General features: G+C 42.2%; 1 protein-coding gene across 3 annotated transcripts in view; it reads right to left on the bottom strand.

The window, feature by feature from the left end:
* Nucleotides 1–22,126, bottom strand: part of NBAS (NBAS subunit of NRZ tethering complex) — a 339,511-nt gene that overhangs the window by 104,872 nt on the left and 212,513 nt on the right. For all 3 annotated transcript variants that reach the window (XR_009566136.1, XM_030844571.3, XM_030844572.3), the window contains 2 exons: nucleotides 12,960–13,189; nucleotides 8,721–8,831 (listed from right to left, as the gene is read on the bottom strand). Coding sequence is in view for 2 of the 3 variants with exons in the window: in XM_030844571.3 (XP_030700431.2) it covers nucleotides 8,721–8,831; nucleotides 12,960–13,189 (341 nt within the window). In the remaining variant the exon portion in view is untranslated. The remainder of the gene's footprint in view (nucleotides 1–8,720; nucleotides 8,832–12,959; nucleotides 13,190–22,126) is intronic.

The raw sequence follows: 22,126 nt of genomic DNA, 5'->3' as shown, positions 1-22,126 counted from the left end.
TGTCTCCCTCACTACACCATGTACCACCTGATGGCAAAGATGATACCACATCTTCTTCAGCTTTAGCTTCTCAGTACCAAGCACCAGCGTGTGGTACAAAGGAAACACTCGACACGTGTCTTATGAATGCCAAATAGACGGGAGAATGAACAAAAACTTAGGTGTCCTCTACGGACAAGGCCCTGTGCTCAGCACTGGGGAGGGTATAGAGTTACAACACAGAGCTTTCATCCAGCAGTTGCATTATACGTACTTAAAAAACACTGCAGAATAATGGTGTGGGCTGACAAAGGACATGCAATTATATTCCAGTTACGAGTGGGGTCACTAAAGCTGTCATGTCAGAGGAGGTAGATATCGATGACACCAGAAGGCTTATTGAGAGAAGTACTTGAGCTTGGTATTGTAGAAAGGAATGAAGCAGAAATAATATGAACAAAAGTATCAAGACAAGAAAGCACAAGGCCTGTACAGGAAATAGCGAGTATAAATGGACGGCTATTCAAAACTCTTCGGATACTATCACTCTTCAAAGAACGCAAGGTCAGCCCTGAAAGACACAGGCAGGCCTCGTTTGGTACTGTGCTTTGCTTTATTGCGCTTCACAGGCATTGCATTGTTTTTACAAATGGAAGGTTGGTGGCAGCCCTGGGTCAAGCAAGTCCATTGGTGCCATTTTTTCCGACAGAGTTTGTTCACTTCGTGTCTCTGTGTCACATTTTGGTAATTCTCGCAATATTTCAAACTTTGTCATTATTATATCTGTTACGGTGATCTGTGATCTTTGGTGTTCCTATTGTAATTGGGCATTGTTTTAGCAATAAGGTAACTTTTTAAAAATAAATAAATTTATTTATTTATTTATTTTTGGCTGCTCTGGGTCTTCATTGCTGCGCGCAGGCTTTCTCTAGTTGTGGTGAGCGGGGGCTACTCCGCTGTGGTGCGCAGGCTTCTCATTGTGGTGGCTTCTCTTGTTGTGGAGCACAGACTGTAGGCACATGGGCTTCAGTAGCTGCAGCACGCGAGCTCAGTAGTTGCAGCATGTGGGCCCGAGAGTGCGTGGACTTCAGTAGTTGTGGCTCGCAGGCTCTAGAGTGCAGGCTCAGTAGTTGTGGCGCACGGGCTTACTTGCTCCATGGCATGTGGGATCTTCCCAGACCAGGGATCGAACCCACGTCCCCTGCACTGGCAGGCGTATTCTTAACCACTGCGCCACCAGGGAAGTCCCTAAGGTATCTTTTAATTAAGGTCTGCACATGTTTTTTAGACATATTTTCGCACACTTAATAGACTATAGTGTAGTGTAAATGTAACTTTTATATGCAATGGGAAACAAAAACATTCATGTACTAGCATTATTGTGATATTGGCTTTATTGCAGTGGTCTGTAACCAAACCTGCGATTTCTCCCGTACTGTACACCCAGTGGTATATGAAAGTCACAGAATTCCTGATGTTCCTTCATAATTTGCAAAGTGAAGTCTGAAAACAACGCAGTGAAGAAGGAAATAAGAAACTGCGTCATCCCATTAAGATGATTCACGTTGACAAAGACTTGCAATCAGAGCCACATGCCTGATGGAAGAGGAAAGAAACCCTGCACTTATTCCATGGATTACTGTGGCAGGCAAGTGAGAGACTGTCATCAGAGAGGTTAAGTGACGCCTAAGACCAAGCGTCCAGATCTGTCTGGACTCCGCATGGCTGGGGCTGCTCACCTAGTCACAAAGCAGCCGTCAACCAATGGCGCTTAATAAGCGCCCTCACTAACAACCATTTCAAAACCAGGATTCTTTCTGTGACAGACATTAGCTCTCTCTCAGGGGCAGTCATCTAAAAGAGTTCTCCTGTCACACTTCACTGCTATCCCCTGGCAAGCAGCGTATCTGAGACTCATCTACAAAATGGACAATGGCTAAACCACAACAGCTTTAGTCCATCTGTGTTCGACTAGATTCTGAATACAGTCTCTCTCAGTCAACGTTACTTTCCCCCCTCGCCCACCCACCTATTCTTCTGTGCCTGCAGTTTACTTTGCCTGATGTGCAATTTTCCCTAATTATCTTGTCAAGAGAGGTACTGGAATACTTTTACTGACACATGATAAACACGAAAACCTCCCTCTTCAGTAAATTACAAGGTACTAAGATCTTCCATAGATGCCAGTAATTGATAACCCATTTTAAGAGTTCCCATCGAAAGATGCTGTTATCTTCCTTTTGGAACAAGAAATGAAATCTCTGCTTAGAAAACAATTCCAAAGAACCCACATTCAAGAGAGTAGGAAGAAATACAAGGAAACTACGGTGGAACTTTCACTGATCAAATCAGTAGTTACCCTTAAAAACTGTTTAAGTGGTTTTTCTAAGCTTTAGCTATAAGGCAACTAATATATATATATATATATATATATAAATATAAATATATATTTATATATAAATATATATATACACACACATATATAAATATTTATATACACACATATATATACACACACATATATATAAGTATATATATGGTGCAAATTTAACTTTCAGAGATTAACTACAAGAAGAAAATTAGCATTAGTTGTACGAAAGGCACAAGGAATAAGTTATTAGTACTAATCCCATGATTAAGGGATTCTGTAATGGCTTCGAGTTGTCAATCAGCCGAAACTGTGATTCAAGAACAGCATGAATTGAAAGGACTTATATTCATGGAGGGAAACAAATTTATTTAAATGCATTTTACTTTACTCAATCTGACACTGAGTGATAATACTGATACAATTCCATGAGTTGACTGAAGAGGAGAGAAGAAGGCGAGAGGGAGAGAGCTCCTGGGAAAGGCTGGAGGGAGCAAAGGGATGAGGTCCACTGGTCCACACGGTTCAGATGCAGAACTTCTAAGCATTTCCCCCAAAGACTAATCCTAAAAGTGTGAAGATACAGAAATCCACATGAATGACCATGACCATGGGTGAATAGGCCTCCACCACTGATTTCTGTGGGAAGACACAATTCTACCCTCTAAATCACAACTACTCCGACCTGAGGGAAACAGTCCAAGATATTTGCCACACAAATGCCTCAGAATGAACGTGATGTGGCAGCCTTGACCTGCAGTGCTGCCTGACAGCTGAATATGTGGTTATGCTGGGGAAACGTGGTAAAAAAAAATAATCATGGCCTTTTCCAGTTTTTCCAACATTTTAGCCAAGTGTCTTTGCAAACCAAACAATGAACTTTAACTTTGCAAGGTCACCTACACAGTTGATGAGAGAATCAATAATGAGTACCTTGGAGTCTGCTTCTTGTCACACTAATACTTGGTGAGTTCCTTTGTGGAACGTTTTCTGTGGACAGAGTGGTGACGTGGAAAGAAGCCCATGTGAATAGGCTTCGTCTCCTCCATAAGGACAACTCTGACCCCTTAAGCCTTTTCATTTCTCATAAAATGTCAATTCCGACTGGTTTATGTAGTCTCGTATTATCACCTCTCTAACAAAAAGATATTTTAAAAGACACCATAGCACAGAAGCAACAACAGGCATCATTTACCGAACACATCTTATACGTTAAGTACTATGTCATCTCATTTAATTCTCACAAAGCATGTATATTATAACTGATAGCACACTATCCTGAAAAATAATTGTTAAAAAATCAGATTTGCAATGTTAGGCTGATAGCGGTCAGAGGGTGAGTTCAGTAAATCTGGTCTGTTTCCAGAATTAACAATAGCAACTACTTTTTTTTTCCTTTGAGCATCTAATACATGTCAGGCATTTTGTATAAATCTCTCAAATCTCAGAGCAATTCTGCAAAATGGAATAAGACTACTCAGTTTGCAGAGGAGGAAACTTAGGAACAGAGGGATGAAACAACTTGCCCACCATGTACACACTAGAAGGAGGTCACAGAGCCACGATTTAAACCCAGACCTGCAGGATCCAAAGACTGTGCACTTTCCACAAGACAAAAACAGGCCCCAAAATGCATCTTTTTGCTTATTACATTTTGTGCCAGTGTCAGGAATTTTTTCCTATCTGGGGGAAAAGTGGCCTTAAAAATCACAACATGGAAAGGAAGGTTGCAGATACATGGAAACAACTGCTTCCATTTCGGTGATGGTAGTAATTAGTTCTTCCAGTTTTAGGACTGGAAGATTTCTTCTTATGTACAATGCAAATCACAGTCTCGGTCATGATCAGGATCATGGTCCTTTAGGCCAAAGAAAGATCAAAATTTTATGTATGGCTCAATTTTAAAAAATAAGTAAGACCTATGACCTGAATTTCTACATTCAACCTTCCTACTCTAAATGGATTTTTCCTGGTTTGAATTTTTACTTATCTTCTTTTTCAATGTTATAACATACTTTTAAGAAGCTAAGTTGCCTTAAATCCCCTCTCTACCCACCAACTATTCTCAAACTCCTCAACTAAGTCAAGAAGAGAAGGCCAGAATTGAGAATTCTTCACCATGTGACAATCTGGACACAAACCTGCCTATGAGCGACAGCAACCCTCAGGCAGAGGTTCTGTGTCACTCCTGTTTCAGTGCAGGAAAAGGTAGATGCATTATAGCCCACTCACCTCCCCACAGCTACAGCATGCTCTTGCCCATCCTTATACTTGAGACCAGAAGAATCCTACCAGGGAATATGAAATTGACTGTGCAAAACAGCACAGCACAGAGTCCCTTCCCAGGCGCCTGAAAGAGGCAGCACTGAACTAACCAGCAGAGATGAAGAGGTATCACGATCTCTGCCACCCAAGCAAAATCACTTGGATAATTAATCCCCTGCGTGACGGTAAAAGTACCTACTAGAGTGAAATGAAAATGTAGGATGTATGGCCTTCAGGTCTGCAGTTTAAATAAGAAGGAACAGACGGAGTGTTATCAAGGCTGACAGTGAGAGGCACTTCTGGCCCTTATGTAAGCCTTTGCTCACTAGGCCCCATGCGCTCCAGCCACAAAGGCGTTCCTGTAGTTACTCAAAAAGGCCAAGAACGTCCCTGTCCCAGAAATGCCTGAAATACATTCCCTCTGCCTGAAATGCCTTTTCTTCCATTCTCCAATAGTGAGCTCTTTTTACGTCCGAGAGAGGCCTTTCCCATCTGCTCCCTGTGCATTTCCTTTATGGTACTTATTATGACCAGCAATTTATTTTTTAGTTGTTTTTAACTGTGTGTGTGTGTGATGGGGGTCTCCCCAATTAGAATATAAGCTCTATAAAGGTAAGGATGTGTCTGTCTTGTTCCGCATTTAAACCTATGCTTGGTACACAAAGGTACTAGGAAAAAGATAATAATAATATTTAATGAATAAACAAATGTGGTACTATTCTATCAGCTAGAAACATCCTCTGCCATTTCAAAATGATCCCATATTCAAAACTTACAGACACACATGGAGTCAGCAGGACTGGTAAGAACAATAACAGGAACAATCTCGACAGCATTAAAGAGCCCCCGGCTATACGCTTTCCACAGATTTTCTCTAGTCTCTACAACCATACCAGGTGGGGATGGTGGTCCCCTTAACTGAGAAAACAGTGACCCAAGAGGATCAAGAGACGTGCCCAGGTACACAGTTGGGGGTATGGGCAGCAGAGCTGGATCTTGAAATGTGGCCTGACTCCAAAACCCATGCCCTCACTGGTAGTTAATGTTATCTGTAAGATGCACCAAAGGGTCTAGAACAGCCTAGAGGTGAAGATGGCTGTGAAGGCTGCAGTGAGTGAGAAATCAGCCCTGAGCTCAGGGAGCTGAACACGCCCTGGGAGAACCAGTGTCCGCCAGAGGGAGCCGACTCCAGGTGTACACAGCCGCTCAAAGCCATCACTGATGTTGAAAACTACCAAGAAAAAGAAAGAAAATGAGGAAGAATAAGGGGAAAAAGGAGACCGGGAACTCCAGTTTGGGTGTTTACGACAATTATCTCTTTCTTACAGGAGTGAAATTCCAGGAATAAACTACCATTAATTATGGATCATGTGTCAGGTACTGTAGGTTTGATATTTCACCAGGAAGTCATTTAATTTTTATGACACCTCACTTAGAGTAAAGGAAAATGAGTTTCAGAGAATTGAATTCTCTTGTGCAGGGACACACAGCTGGAGAGACACAGGATTTGCTCTAGGTTTCTTGATTGGAAGGCTTCTGCTCTACTGCACAATGCTGCCTCACCCGACCTGTGTGTCTGCTTATCTGTACATTCGGTGAGACGAGGAAATACCTCCAAATTCAACCAAGAGGAAGGAGAATGTAAAATTATAGAAAAAATCAACTTCGGGGGGAAGATGGCTTTTATAACGGAACAGTAATACAAAACCCTAAGGTACGGAACATTATTTTTCTTGCAGCTCTGACCTATTAACTTCCCATTGGCATTGACTCAACAAGTAAATATTGGGCAATTTCTATTGTACTAACAAGGCTGATCTTTAATACTTGTGTTACTAAGCTGAACTGAATAGTAAGGCAAACACCAGGCTTTTAAGTAAAGAACATGAATCAACAAACACCACTTGCTAAATCAATATTAGGTGTTTTGTCACTCACAAGTAATGACAAAACAGGAGGTAATGATTTCCTGCTTTTGTAATTTCCGTGCATTTGTATAATCACACCACTATCAGGTATAATGATATGCTGGGAACAGTCTTGCACGTTACTAGAGTGCCTGATAATTTATAATATATTCAGAGACCAATGGAGCATCCTGTCTGTACAGACATGACCACCTTCTATGTCACATTCAACGAAAGGAAAAAGATATTTAATAAAATGCCAAGATTTTTTTACGCTAATGTGCGTATAAGAAGGAACATTTATTTGAACATATTTCTATGCCTCAAAAATGGTGAAGTCAGTACAATATTTATCATAGATAACACTATTACCCATGTAGCAATTTCATAAACACTAAAACGTAGAGGGTACAATTTCAAAGATATTAATCAAAATTAAAGATGATGAGTTATAAGCAGGTCCTGACCATTCCATACTACCTCCACTTCTTGAAACTCTTCCTTCCCATGGCTTGCCTAGAACAAGAGCCCTTCCTCTCGATGGCTCTTTTTGTCCCTTTTGCTAGCAGCTCTTCCTCTATCACTAATTGTGGAAGGTCCCCGAGGTCTGTCGTAAGTCTTTCTCCTTTTCTCATTCTATGTTCATCACCCAAAGCACACCCACAACACAGCTTATTTATCATCTATGTGCACATGGCTCCCAAATTAGCATGTCCAGCTCCACCTTCTCTTTTGAATTCCAGATCTATAAGATGCACTGTCTGCTTGACCTTTCCTCTTGGGAATTTCAATGTGTATAAACTTTTCCATTCCTTTGCCTTCTCCTCACCCTCCCCTGAAATACCTTGTGTCCTTAACTAGTGTTTTCTGTCTCAAATGATGTCACTGTCCAAGAGGCAGACCAAGTAAAATCCTGGAGATAATTCTTGGCTCTTCTCCTTTCACTCACCTTCATAGCTAGTTTATTCTTATTAATCAATTTATTTATTACCATTTATTTCACCTTCCAGGTATCTCTGAAACCCATTCTCACCTCTCCTGTACTTTCAAAGCCCTCCTCCAGGCTATGGTCACCTGTCCTGCAGTCTATTACTACCAGAGCTCCCGAACTGGTCCATATATGTCTATGCTGGCCTCCCTAAAATCTTTCCTCAACATTGTCGCCATAGTGATCTTATCAAAATGCAAATCTGATCATATTACCTCCCTCTCTTTTACCAGAATCTTTAAATACCTTCCTATTACTCTTAGGAAAGAGCCCACAGCCCTGGATAGGGCCTGTACGGTCTGGCTGCAAGGTCTGGTTTCCAGGTTCTCAGCAGCCCCACCTCACCCCGTGCTCCACTGACTCTCAGGGCGTCACCACCCACCTGTTAGGCTCAAAGACATCACGTTCCATCCTGTCAAAGGGCTTTTGCACTCAACTGTTTTGCCTCCCTAGAAAATGCTTCCCATCTCCTTGTAGTGTACTTAATTTTGAGTCACTCTTTAGGTCTCAGCTCAAGAGTTATTTCTTCAGGAAAGCCTTCCCTAACTATGCCAAATCCCCTATTTGGGCTCTCTTACACAGTGCCTATAACAGCTTTAATTTCACATTTGCTTATGTCATTATTCAATTATAATCTGTCTCCTACCGTAGACTATGAGTTCCAAGACAGCTGAAATTTACTGACTATTGTAACCCTAGCACCTAACACTGTTCCTAGTACACAAGAGATTGTCAATAAATATCTTCGAATAAATGAATGAATTAAAGTCTCAAACTCAGGACTATTATTACTGAAAAACAAAAACTAAGACTACAGTTAGCGTATTGGTATGTCAGAGACATATGAAGAGAGACTATACAAAGACACTGGTCTACTACAGCTCAAAAGGAAAAGTGAAATTGAACAGTATGACTTCAAGATTCCTTTAAAATAGACTCTGAAAAGAAAAACATGGAAATAAACTTGCATAAGAGTTGTGTGCATGGGCTTCCCTGGTGGCGCAGTGGTTGAGAGCCCACCTGCCAATGCAGGGGACGCGGGTTTGTGCCCCGGTCCGGGAAGATCCCACATGCCGCGGAGCGGCTGGGCCCGTGAGCCATGGTCGCTGAGCCTGTGCGTCCGGAGCCTGTGCTCCGCAACGGGAGAGGCCACAGCAGTGAGAGGCCCGCGTATCGCAAAAAAAAAAAAAAAAAAAAAGAGTTGTGTGCTTACCCACTGTCGGTGAACAGGAACTCCAAATGGGTCATGAAAACTTCCCAACAGGAGACACTGTAGCGCTGGGCCAGAGAAAGAGCAATGCTGTAGACGTTCTCCTCAAGCGTCCTTCACGAACGTCCATCAGCCAGAGGGGAAGGGGGAGGAGAGAAACACATGACCTTAATCAGCAAAGAAGACGCTCGTTAGGACCGCTCTCCAGCTGACAGGGGTGCGGCCAGCACAGTCCTTAATAAGACATTTCACAGTAAGTCAGGAAAAGTACACCGAAGGAATTTGAATGCTCTTTTTATCTCTGTGGCGCATTGCAATTGACCAAGGAATTGTCTAGATCAGTGGACCTCAACCGAGGGTGATTCTGTCCCCCAGGGGACATTTGACAGTGTCTGGAGACATTTTTGATTGTCACAGTGGGTGAGGAAAAGGAGAGAGCTGCTGGCGTCTAGCAGGTAGAGGTCGGCGAGGCTGCCAACCATCCTACAATGCTCAGAACAGCCTTCCCACAACAAAGCATGACCCAGTCCAAAATGTACTGAGATCAAAAAATTCTGATCTAGATACCGGAGCCTACAGTCAAAAAGCAGTAGAAAGGAAAGGGATCCCTACCCTACAGATAGATATTTGAGAAAGCACAGTTAGTCACTCAACAAATTTTTGTTTTCTACATTGGGCCAGCTACTATGCTAGCTGCTGAGGACATAAAAACAAATAAGATATTTCTTGAGGAACCTACAGCCTAATGGAGGATGTGAAATGTGAACCAGGAATCAAACAGAATGTGGGGAGTGCTAAAAGAAATGCTACAAAATACTGTGAGGATGGAGACGAGAGAGTAACCAATCTGAGCTGAAGATCGGAGAGTAAACAAGGATTAAAGAAGTAGAGGCTGTAAAGAGGGAGAAGAGACAGATGGGCTTCTGACAGAGGAAGCAGAAGGGGGCGTGGTGTCACAACCATGACCATACAGGCCAGCTGAAGGACCTGTATCTTATCCTGTAGGCAATGGAGAGTCAGTGGAAAGTTTAAACCAGGGAATGGTATCATCAGATTTGAGAATCTCTACGCATATAAGGAATTCTGGTCCAGAGCACCTACATAAAGGCCATTTTGGTAAGACTACTGCAAGACCCCTATTTCCCAGAAGTAGAGGAAATATAAGGATGGAATTCTTGGTTGGAAGAATGGTGGACAAAACCACAGAAACGGGAATGAAATACCTGTTATCATTAAGTAATACTGCTAAGACTGTACTTACCCCAGCTAAGGAAGCCAGGACATTTATACATTTGATCAGCCTGGAGTTGGCAAATGTTTTCTGCGCAGAGCTCGACAGTAAATCTTTTAGGCTTTACCACCATACAGTCTCTGTAGCATATTCTTCTTTCTATTGCTTTTTATTCTTGTTTTTCCACAAAGCTTTAAAAATGTAAAAAACATTCTATGCTCATAGACTATAAAAAAAGAGGCCAAGGACTGGGTTAAGTCTGTCAATGCTTGGATTATTAGGTAACTGTCAAAAATTATTTCTTGGGCTTCCCTGGTGACACAGTGGTTAACAATCCACCTGCCAGTCCAGGGGACACAGGTTCTGAGTCCTGGCCAAGCAAGATCCCACGTGCTGCGGAGCAACTAAGCCCGTGCGCCACAACTACTAAGCCTGTGCTCTAGAGCTCGCGAGCCACAACTACTGAGCCCACATGCCACAACTACTGAAGCCCGCATGCCTAGAGCCTGTGCTCGCAACAAGAGAAGCCACTGCAATGAGACGCCCTCATACCACAACGAAGAGTAGCCCCCACTCGCCACAACTAGAGAAAGCCCGTGTGGAGCAACAAAGACCCAACACAGCCAAAAATAAATTAATTAAAAAAATTTTTTCTTAAAGTACTCATTGAATACCAATATCCATGTGATAGATGAGAATTCCTGGAGAACAGGCACCATTAGCAGCTCACTCTTCCTACTGTGGGAGTCTGGCACAGTGCCTGACACCAGGTACATGCTCAGTAAGTATTCACATCTTTATTATCTGATAAAAGTGGGAACTAACCAAACTATACTCTGTTCTCCTCAAAGTCACCCTAACCACTGAGAATGTAATCACTAAGATACAGAGACGACAGAGGACAACTATAATGCACTCACAGAAAACAACTGCCACTAAAGGGACGTACAATTAGGAAGAGAATAAAGAATGGTCACATCTGAAGGTGGAGCCGCAGAACAGAAGGAAGCAGGTCCTTCGAGGATCCTTGTACGTGAGACGCTAAAATGCCATCTCCAAGTCAGAACTGCTAACTCAGAAAGCCCACAGACACTCTGAGACATTTTAAACAAGCCATCTAAAGACTGCTGTGTATTTTTCTAACCAACAGATTGTGGAGAAGATTCTATTATATATTTATCAAAAGCATATGTTTGTCCTCAGGACATACTTCAAATAGCATATGGCAGCTGGATACTTAAAAAGAAAAGACAAAGACCAAAAGCCAAATGTAAGGCGCGCCGTAACGACTTTTATTCTGCATAGTAACCTCTCTTCTAAGAAACCATGAGCATGGCTCCAAGGATTACCAAATGCCCAAAGAAAAAGCCCGCTGGACTTGCAAATAGGAAGCCCAGGCTCAACTCCTGGCTGTGTGGCCTTGAACAATCCTTTAAAGCTCTGTGGTTCTCAGATTCCTCTTCCAAAAGTAAGGAGGTTGGATTAAATGATCTCTTTGGTCACTTTCATATTAAATGACCCTATGAAATTACGAACCTCCAGAACAGAGGGGAAGAGAAAAAAAATTCTATTATTTCTCTTCTTAACTTAATTCTGCTATAGGCTGTTCCTACCTCTTGCTTTGATCTCTCTGTTCCCCGCCTCACTCTAAAGAGAATCTGGGGTGTCTTCTAGTAGGAAAGAAGCCCAGGCTAATATAAAACTATTACAGAGTAGTACCAAGGTTACTTTGCCACTTTCTTTAAGATTTAAGAATAATGATGAAAAATAGCATATACCACTACCATAACCAAGCCTATCTTTGTTATTTTAAGGTAACTTATCAGGAGAGAGAAATAATCATTAAACGTAAGCACAATTAAACCTCGTTTCAAGGGCTGGAAGCCTAGACTGAACTGCATACCAATGCTTCCTTGAGAATTCAATCCAGCAGTGTGGGGAGGGCACATGGTGTGAAGATGTGATGCCTTTGGCATGTGGCAGATCAAGGTTAAAGTCACAGTTGTGATCTTTACCACCTATGTAAACTTGGGCCACTTACTTTATATCAATGAGCCTCACATTCTTTAGCTGTAAGATGGGGATAACAACATTTTATGTCATACGGTTATCTTTAAGGGTTAAAAGATGTTTATAAAATAAAGTTTACAGAGCACCTAACACAGTTCCTGGCCCATGATAAGCACTCCACATATTGGGGTGTTAAAAACAAAACATACCTCTAACTTAATAACCACTGTGGGTGAACACACTTTAAAAAACTTTTTTTTTTCACTTTCCCACCATGTGACATGTAATTCTCATTTGATCTGAACTCATCTGATCTAAAACAAAAAATGAAGACGAGTATGAAAACCAAGGGGAATTCCATACCTAGAAAGGGACCTTCCCAACCGTACCGCCATCTCACACAAGGGCTTGCTTTTCTCTTGAGAGCGGTAAGGGACAAAGGAAAGAACGGCAGCTGCTACAGGCCTCGAACAAGAAAGTGCTCAAGTGGTTAGCTCTTCTTTCTCTAGAAACCCAGGACAGATAAAGGTGTCCTGGACCAATAACACTCAGTCCCTCCTCTTGTACTAAGTCAACGGTACCTAACTTTTAACATAGTGAGGAAATTAAATGGCCATGCAGTAGCAAAGTGAGACTCTAGCCAGGAATAAAAGGGAATCTTGTTTTTAAATTTCTATAGTAAGCATGACACTTTTCACCCCTGATCACACTCTATCACCTCTAACATGGTACTGGTATTGGATTATCAAAATCATGAGAAACTTTTTAAATAATTCCCATCCTTACTACTTAAATCTGCAGGCTCAAAATACCGTCTGCACCACTAACCCATTTGGGAAGACACACACATCCCTCACAGGACGGGAAGAAGTAGGGGAACGTCCTTTTCATAGCAGCCATGAATGTGAATCTTCACAGGACTGTGATTAATAGTCCTGGTAACTCAACTTGTTCTTGTACGTTCTAAATCCATCCCTTTACGAGACGAGGGTATTCCTTACTCTGCCAGACCGAGGATGGTTTCCCGTTTGTACTGGTCATCTGCAGTAAACCGTTGCACATCCACACCCTTCCGCAGGCCCTGGAGGATCTGAGCCTGAGTGAAGTCCAGGAGGCGCTCGTTGTAGTACTGTAACTGCTTGGTCAGTGCAGCGAGCTCCTCGGGCCAGGCTTCCTGTCTGTATCGAGTCACGTGCCTGGTGACCATCTTGATTAGCTCTTTGGGATCGGCCTATGAGTAACAAAAAGACTAATTAAAAAAAAAAAAAAAAGAGTAAAGTGGGAAGAAGATCATGTCTGCCGGGCACCTGTTTGACCCTTCACACCGCTGCCATTTAGTCCAGGCTGACAACCACCCTGAGGAGGCAACTGCAGAGGCGGTGCGTTTTGCAGACCTGCAGACCACAAAGACGGGACACAGAACTGACTCTAGGAGCGGGTTTCTGGACTCCTGCTCTGCTCTTCCACCTTAAAAATCACCACCCACTTAAAGAATAATGTATGCTTGCTTTTTCAACTACTATCACCCTATACCAGATCTCTTCCCCAATTATCTGATCATTTATAATAATTCACCCTGGAAGTAATTTTTATCATCATTGCCCCTAGAGAAATTTTCTTTGGACCATCTAAGTGTTCTCAATAACAAAGAGCTGCAGTTCAATGATTCCACGAGAAATGCCTAAATAGTTAAGTAGAAGAATGTTTTCTCCAGGGATAAGTGAGGGGAAAAAGCCCCATCCCTGTTCCTGAAATCATAAATTTTTCTAGTTTCATAAGAAAGTACGCAACCAATTTTCACTCTGCTCAGTTTGGGGCTCAATGGGATATTGTTCCTTAAATCTAGCAGCTTCTTTAACAGCAATACAATTATTCCAACAGAACAAAACCCGGAACTGAACGGCTGACAGGAAAGGAGAATAAGTGGCTAACCAACCACCATTATATTAAAGTTGGTCCGGGTGTCCACAAAGCAACAGCAAAGCAGCCATGATTCTGGAGTTACCTAATATGTGAACAACATGAACTCAATCCCTCCCAATTTCTGGGAAAATATGGCGCATATTTTAATACCAGCAAATTAGGAAGAAAACTCCAGAAATCTACCTTTGGTTCTCAGAAACACATCTAATTACTGTAAGCCATCAGCATTTCTAATGTGTGAGCCGTTATTCTGAGCTACACACGAGATCTGTCAATGGCCAGTCCATATTACCTAACCTAGCCTGACATTCTCTCTCGATCCTGTTAAGGAACAATCTGGGAGTACCAATAAAAACCAGTTAAAGAAATCTTCTTGGATTCCAGCAGGTGGATTTAAGAAAAAGTCAACCTTACTCAATTTTTCCCCTACCCCTAGGCAGACACTGAGTCTGCCTGAGACAGAGACACTGAGATACGTGTCTCAAGTCAAAAGACGTGCGTTTGAAAACTAATGCTCTGAAGTAAGCAGCTATAAGACCATCTGTCATTCATTCAACAAGTATTTCTTGTGCACCTATTATGTACCAGGTGATGTACTAAGATGTGACCCTTTCCTCCAAGAATTCAGTCTATGAGGAGAGACAATCAAGCAAACAATTATAAAATGGTGTGATACAAGTAAGCACAGGGTGCTATGGGAATACAGAGGAGTGGGACTTGGGCACGTATCAAGGAGGTCTTCTTGGAAGAGTTCATTTCTAGGCTAACTGCTCAGGTATCAGAAGTAAAAAGGCCAGCAAAAAAACAGGGAGACAAATTCTGGTAAAGGGGAGAGTATGTGCTAAGCCTGGATGCCTAAGACCTGATGGGAAGATGGAGTGAATAAAGCTGATCTAACTGCAATAAGAAGTGATTGGGGAATAAGCTGCATATGGCTGGTACTTCTGGAAACGGATACAGGCGAAGGAGACCCCATGCCTCAGCCAACCCCCTCCTACTTACGGACTGAAGCCCTGAGGCACCACCCTGAACCGCCCGTCGGGGCAAAGCCCCCTCTGAAGCTGTCTGGTATAGGGATGCTGCTGGGGACCAGCCAGCCTGTCTACACCTGCTCTGCACCCTGGTGTGCTCTGTTGTTGCCTGCTCTTCTCTCACCTCATCCAGTTAGCACTTGCCTGCCTAGGAAGAGAGAGAGCGGGTGCAAATATCCAATGATCAGGGTTTCAGGGCAGCAGGAGAGCTCTTCTGTAGGTGTTCTTTCAGGGAACTCTTTGGGTCGGTTTTGCACTCCACCAGCAAACCCACGTTCATCAAAACTGTGAGGAAGGCTTCTTTCCATATACACTCTGACCCTGTGGTTTCAGGCGAAAGTCCTCAGCCTCCAGGTGCCCAGCGCGCTTTGAGGGAGAGGCTACAGCCAGGCCGTCCATCTCTGAGTGTGACTCCCACCCCCACGCATGCAATCGACCACCTCCCCTCGCCCAAGGGTTTCTCACAGCTATTGCTCCACATTCATGTTTTTACTGTTTGCTTTCTGGCATCTCAAGGACTTGGTCCCTGTATTGGGAGAGTGGACTATATATGTGATCTCATTTCTATTCTCTTTGTATTCTAATACCATTTATGAAACAAATCCCCAAACCAGGTAGAGGGTTAATCTCCAAAATGGCAGCACAGAGCAATAATGAGCATAAATACTGATATTTACATTGGCTTTTCTTTATCTCATAGAGAGCTTCAAGTCTCCACATACAACCTTCATTTTCGTATGTGGCAAAAAATACCTATTCTCTCCTTTTACGAATTAAGAAAATGGCATGGCAGAGTGTAATAAGCGTGGACACAGAGAAGTTACTAGCTGACCTTGTGCAAGTTACTTAACTTCAAATTTGATTGTCTCATCTATAAAATAGCAATATATATAGTTTGCATGGCTTCACAAGGCTTAAGAGACCATACACACACACACACACACACACACACACACACACACACACACACATAAAATACACAAACCAAGACCTGGCCTTTAGCAGGTGCTCCAAAAATGAAAAGGATTATGGAGTTTACTCAAAGGTATACACCAGTTACACTTTAATTGCACCTCTACTGCATACTTTACACTGCATTCTCTTATAAGTATTAAAACACAGCTTCCAGCAGGCAGAGACCATGGGTACTTAGTGGATTTGTCTTTCCTAGAGCTCATTAGAGTTTCTTGAACAAGTCGGGTGTGGAGTAAAACAGAGACACACTGAACAGCCATTGTAGCTTTTAAGTTAGTAATACTAGTTTATATTCCAGATCCTTCATTTAGCAGAGATGCAATTTGAGGCAAGTTACGTCATGTCTCTGTTTCCTCATCTATAAGAGAGTCAACGAGCACACCATCCTCGTGGTGTGTTGGGAGGCACAAACAAAATATTTTTAAATGTCTTTTTCTCTCTTATTATATGAAAGCAAATTGGGCCCAGCGCTTACTCCCAAGAAACTAAAACTAGTGATTGTCAAAGATGTACACATAAGCAACTCACAGAAGGCACCTGAATATAAGAACCATTATAGAAACACAAACAAGAATGCTGGAAACTCCTTAGAGGGAGCAGTGGACACTCCTGACTCTTCTGGGGCTCAGTTTCTTCAGATGTAGAGCAAAGAGTCTCACAAGATGATCACGTTTCTAGGGCTAAAATCCTGTGAATGTATAAGAACTCAATCATGAAAATAAAATAAAGCCTTGTAAATCCCTCCAGGTGTGGAACTGGGGAAGTTCTACATCTCATCTCATTGATGCCTCCACTAAACATCAGAACAGATTTCTTTGTTAAAAATACAATTTCAGACCAACAAATTATAACCAGTAGGTCCCTACACAGTTTAAACAACTTTCATACCTTCTCCTTTACTAAGTAGAAATTGTCTAGCCCCTCTGAATAATTTTTACTTCACATTCTCTGTGCATCAAATGTGTTCACTTTTCTAAGAAATATTTAAGAACAAATACCTAATATTTCAGTCTTCGGTATGGAACGGACATAGTGCTAAATACACATGAACTGAATCTCATTTAATACTAACAATCTTGGGGGACCAGAGTCTACTAGCACCATCCTCTTTAAGATGGGTAAGGAGGTGAGTAGCTTGACTAAGGCCATTCAGGGTAGGTGGCAAGGCAGGATATGACTCCCAGGCATAACGTCGCCCAAGAACCAGCCTTTTATATTTGTTGTGCAGGGGGGGTATCTCTTAAAATTATAAGAATCTTGACAAGATCAATGTACACACAGCTCCCACCAAATGTACATGAGATCTGGCATTTGAGTCCTTTTACAGATGATCAACTTTCAATGATGGCCTTAATGCTGTCATTCTATATTACATCAGGACTGACCTATTTTTTTAACACACACATTCTCCCTCTCATCCCTTTTACACATATACACACATGTGTAAATACAAATGGTCACAGAGGACACATCATGATAGATGTTCAACTGGAGATCCTAGTTTGAGCTGTGTTTCCAAGCATTCTGTCTTCTCTAAGAATAACGGAGAGAGATTTAGAACAGAAAGAATTTAGAATATCATTTTCTGTTCAACCTCTTGATATAAATATACCTCCTTTTAAATTTCCATCCTAATAAGGTGGTGAAAAGGGGCATTCTATTAATTCCTTGATGATAGGTCTTCAAGGTTATGGATCGAACATTTGTTAAATGTGTAGGAATATTTTCAATACTTATTTATTGGTAAAACATAATACTAATTCTTTCAAAATCTTCCCAAAACAAAGAGCATTTAGCTATGAGGAAAAAACACAGGAATTGGCATCAAAGAACCTGGATTGCTGGTTCTTCCTTCCTGAGCGTCAGGTTTTCCATTATTAAAATTGAGGCAATTTCTCTCTGATACACTCTTCACAGAGGCTGAATGAGAGTAGATGGATGGACATGTTGTAAGTTCCGGCTTTCCATGCAAATTTCTCGTCTTACCATCATCACTACTAGTTTCTACCCCTTCCTTCAGGAACTTTACTGGTCATGATTACTTCCAATGTATGACTTAAATTTTAATAATAATTCTTCCCCTGAGCTTATCACAATTTCTCTAAAAATATTCCAAAAGTATCCTCTACTCAGCCCAACGCTTCATTTCATACATTCATTCATTCACGGCACAAGTGTACTGCATTAAAGTTTCTAAAGCACTTTCACATGATTTTCATTTGACCCTCATACCAAGCCAGTGATGGGCACAGGAGACTGCTGTTGCTGTTTTACAGATGCCAACCTGCACGGAAGGCATCCTGAGCTGGGGTCCGGCAGCGAGGAAGTGAGTCCAACCCCCAGCCTCTGGCCTCGTGGGCACCCCACTCCATCAGCCCTTCCTCCCTATCCTGCCAGCGGGGCTCCCTCAATGCTCCACACCCAGCCTCACACCTGAAGTCATGAATTTCTGTGTGCAGAGTATATTCAAACCTCTCTTCCTCCGTTTCCCACCTAATTTCAATGATATGATCCATGGGTATGAAAGCTCCCGGCCTCTAAGAAACTTTTGAAGGACTTTATGGGTAGCTTCAGAATCTCCCATATTCTGGGGCTTCCCTGGTGGCACAGTGGTTGAGAGTCTACCTGCCAATGCAGGGGACACGGGTTCAAGCCCCGGTCTGGGAAGATCCCACATGCCGCGGAGCAACTAGGCCCATGAGCCACAATTACTTAGCCTGCGCGTCTGGAGCCTGTGCTCTGCAACGCGAGGCTGCGATAGTGAGAGACCCGCGCACCGCGATGAAGAGTGGCCCCCGCTTGCCGCAACTAGAGAAAGCCCTCGCACAGAAATGAAGACCCAACACATAAATAAATAAATAGATAGATAGATAGAGAGATAAATAGATAAATAAATAAATAAATAAAATTAAAATACAAAAAGATACTGCAAAAACTGAAAACATACAAAGGCATCAAAAATTTAAAAAGTGTAGAGAGTTGGGCTTCCCTGGTGGCACAGTGGTTGAGAGTCCGCCTGCCAATGCAGGGGACACGGGTTCGTGCCCCGGTCCGGGAAGATCCCACATGCCGCGGAGCGGCTGGGCCCGTGGGCCATGGCCGCTGAGCCTGCGCGTCTGGAGCCTGTGCTCCTCAACGGGAGAGACCGCAACAGTGAGAGGCCCGTGTACCGCAAAAAAAAAAAAAAAAAAAAAGTGTAGAGTGTTAAATTACTCTAATTTTTTCCCCCAAATTTGGCAATGCAGTTCTTCTATGGGGTGAAAAAAATGCGATTTCTTCAAAGAATATGGTCAAGTCCCTGTAAAAACAAAATGCACATAAATATTTATGACACCAAAATGCTGGATGACTTCATCTACTACTTACTAGAAGAGGTAATAAATCCATTCAGGCTTAATAGTCTCCATTTCTTGGTAATATTGTTTGGAAAGTTTTGAACAGGTGGTATGTTTCCCCTCTAGGGTTGTTATTTGCTTGAAATAATTTTCTACTTGGCATATTCAATTAGTAGCTTAAGAAAACACATTTTAGAAATAGTTTACCATAAAGTTTTGAATTTCATCCCCTGCTGGGTTTGCTTCTCTAGCATATAAAACTAAAAGACACGTTTTCATTTTTAACTGATTTTATTTTCTGAAACTTTTTAAAAAGAATGATAGAGAAATCACAATTCAAGATGCATTTACGTGGGGAGGGATAAACTAGGAGTTTGGGATTAGCAGAAACAAACTACTATATATAAAATGATAAACAACAAGGTCCTACTGCATAGCACAGGGAACTATATTCAGTATCTTGTAATAACCTATGATGGAAAAGAATATGAACAAGAATATTTACGTATGTGTATGTATGTATGTATAACCGAATCACGTTGTGTACACCAGAAACTAACACAACACTGTAAATTAACTATACTTCAATTTTTAAAAAAAGATGCATTTACAATAATTACAAAGGTAAGATATAAATGAAAAGGATCAAGGTACAGAAAAATGTGTAGAGTTTACTCATATTTGCATAAAAAGTTATTATATAAATACGCATATCCATAAACTATTTCTGGAAGTAGACAAAAGGGAAATACTTTTTGTTTTATCCTATTTTCATCATTTGAGGTTTCTGTCATGTGTGTATTAACATAAAGAGTTAATTAGGACAAATACTAGAAGAGAAAATTCTCTGCAAGTGACCATTTGCCAATCATCATTACAGGTCTCTAAAAAGAAACAGGAACGCCCAGGGGGCTGCTTCAAAGCTCATCCAGGTTTGCTGCCAGTGTGGCAGACTCGGGATGTGCTTCCCGTCAAGATGCACAGGCTTTTTATCAGAAACAACACCACAAATTATATCAGTACTTTTATTCAAACCTAGTAATCTACCTAAGTTATCATTCTAGCAGCTCAGAACTACAGGGGGTGGGAAGAGAAAATGTGAAAATAGAAACAAGCTGAACTGCCAATCAAGTGGACGCTAAGCTTCCCAGAGCGTTATTATGTGTGGACAACAAATTGAAACCACTTTGATTTCAGTTTCCAGGATGATTCGTCAGGAGTTTGTCATATCTAATTCCAAACCCAGCAGTGCCGTTTTATACAGGGGGAGATGCTGAAAAGACTCAAATAATGAGTCATTAGGTAGTCAATGGACAACGCAAACATACTTAAAACATCCAGCTAACGTGCCCATCCATGAGGGGTCAGGGCTCGAAACTGTAAAACTGAAGGTTGTCCGAATCACAGCAGCTGGAATGATTCCTCAACTTATTCACATGCCAATAAACAGTCACTGAGTAACTGCAGTGGGTGAAGCCCTGGGGATTCAGCGAAGATGGGATTCCTGCCCTCAACAAGATTACCACGAGGCGAGAAGACAGACTGCATCAGCTACCGTAGCCTAAAAGAACCACTCCGGTGGGCGTCTGGAGGAGAGCCGTGAGAGACGGAAATTAACTATACTACAACTTTAAAAAAGGATGCATTTACAGTAATTATAAAGGTAAGATATAAATGAAAAAAAAAATTATTTCAGGCCGGTATCTGCTGAGGCAGCAGAGAAGACTTCACACAGGAGGCTCTTTTGAGCTCAGACTTACCTATTGATAGTGGGAAGAAGAAGGAGGTATTTCAGGCAGGAGAATTACATCTGCACAGGCGCAGAGGTGTGGGAATGGATGTTAAATGAAGAGAAATATACATTCTGAACAGCTGGAGCATAGACCTCAAACGAGCTAGTGTCAGGATCATGGCTGCCGGGGTGAGGAACAGCCACCAGTCCTCTGAGGGGCTTCCCTGTCATACACAGGAGGAGAGACTTCAGCCGGTAGCCATCGCAGAGCACGTGAAAACATCCTCCTGGGAATGACCCGTTAGGAACTGTGGGCCAGAGATCACTCAGGTCCGAAACACAGTGACACGCTGCTTCCGACACAAAGCTAGGGCAGCAGCACATCCAAGTAAAAGGCAGGTAAAGACTGGGGTCAGGAGCTCTAAGTGACAGGTGTCACCTTCTCCCAGAGCAACCCTGAGCAAGTAACCGCATTTCTCTGTGTCTTACTTTCTGCAACATGAGACTGCTCGACAGATCAAGTGGGAAGGAATGTGAAAGGTACTAAGACAGCCAATGCCTTCCCAGGGTTAGTCTGCCCTTCCTACTGACCCCTGACAACTCTCGTTCACAAGCCCCCACGAAGCCTGCTACTGTCACACCCATCCTGACACCTTCCCAGCCAGAGAGAAGAGACCCCATCCGGTCACAGTGAAGTCTGGTCATAGACTCTATTTCTATGCTTTTCCTCTGCAGTCAGGCAATGCTTCCGAGCCTTGAATTTTATAGCGTGACATTTTAATACTTTCTTAAATATTTTGTGAAAAAACACCACAGCACATATGATGGGACAGGGATACCTCAATTCATCTGTTACAGATTCCACCCCTCGATCTGGAACGTTCTTCCCCTCCATCTTTCTGGTGCTATGCTCGTCCTTTTCGTTACTCAATTGAGGTCTTTCCTGAGCCTGTTTAAATCGTATTCTACACACACAGTCCTTAACTTTCTTCTTGTTTTCAAAGCTCTTATCACAATCTAATAAAGTATACATTTTATTTACTTATTTTGTTTATAGTGCTCCTTCCTCAGTGGAATGTAAATCTGAAAAGGGCAACGGTTTTTACATATACTTTGCTCACGACTCTCTCCCCAGGATCTAGAATACTCCCTGGCATAAGTAGTCATCTGAC

The sequence above is a fragment of the Globicephala melas genome, chromosome 12 (genome assembly GCF_963455315.2).
Source record: "Globicephala melas chromosome 12, mGloMel1.2, whole genome shotgun sequence".
In the NCBI taxonomy this organism is placed as follows: domain Eukaryota; kingdom Metazoa; phylum Chordata; class Mammalia; order Artiodactyla; family Delphinidae; genus Globicephala; species Globicephala melas.
The sequence above is the reverse complement of the archived record's forward strand: the minus strand, read 5'-3'. Positions and strand labels throughout refer to the sequence as shown.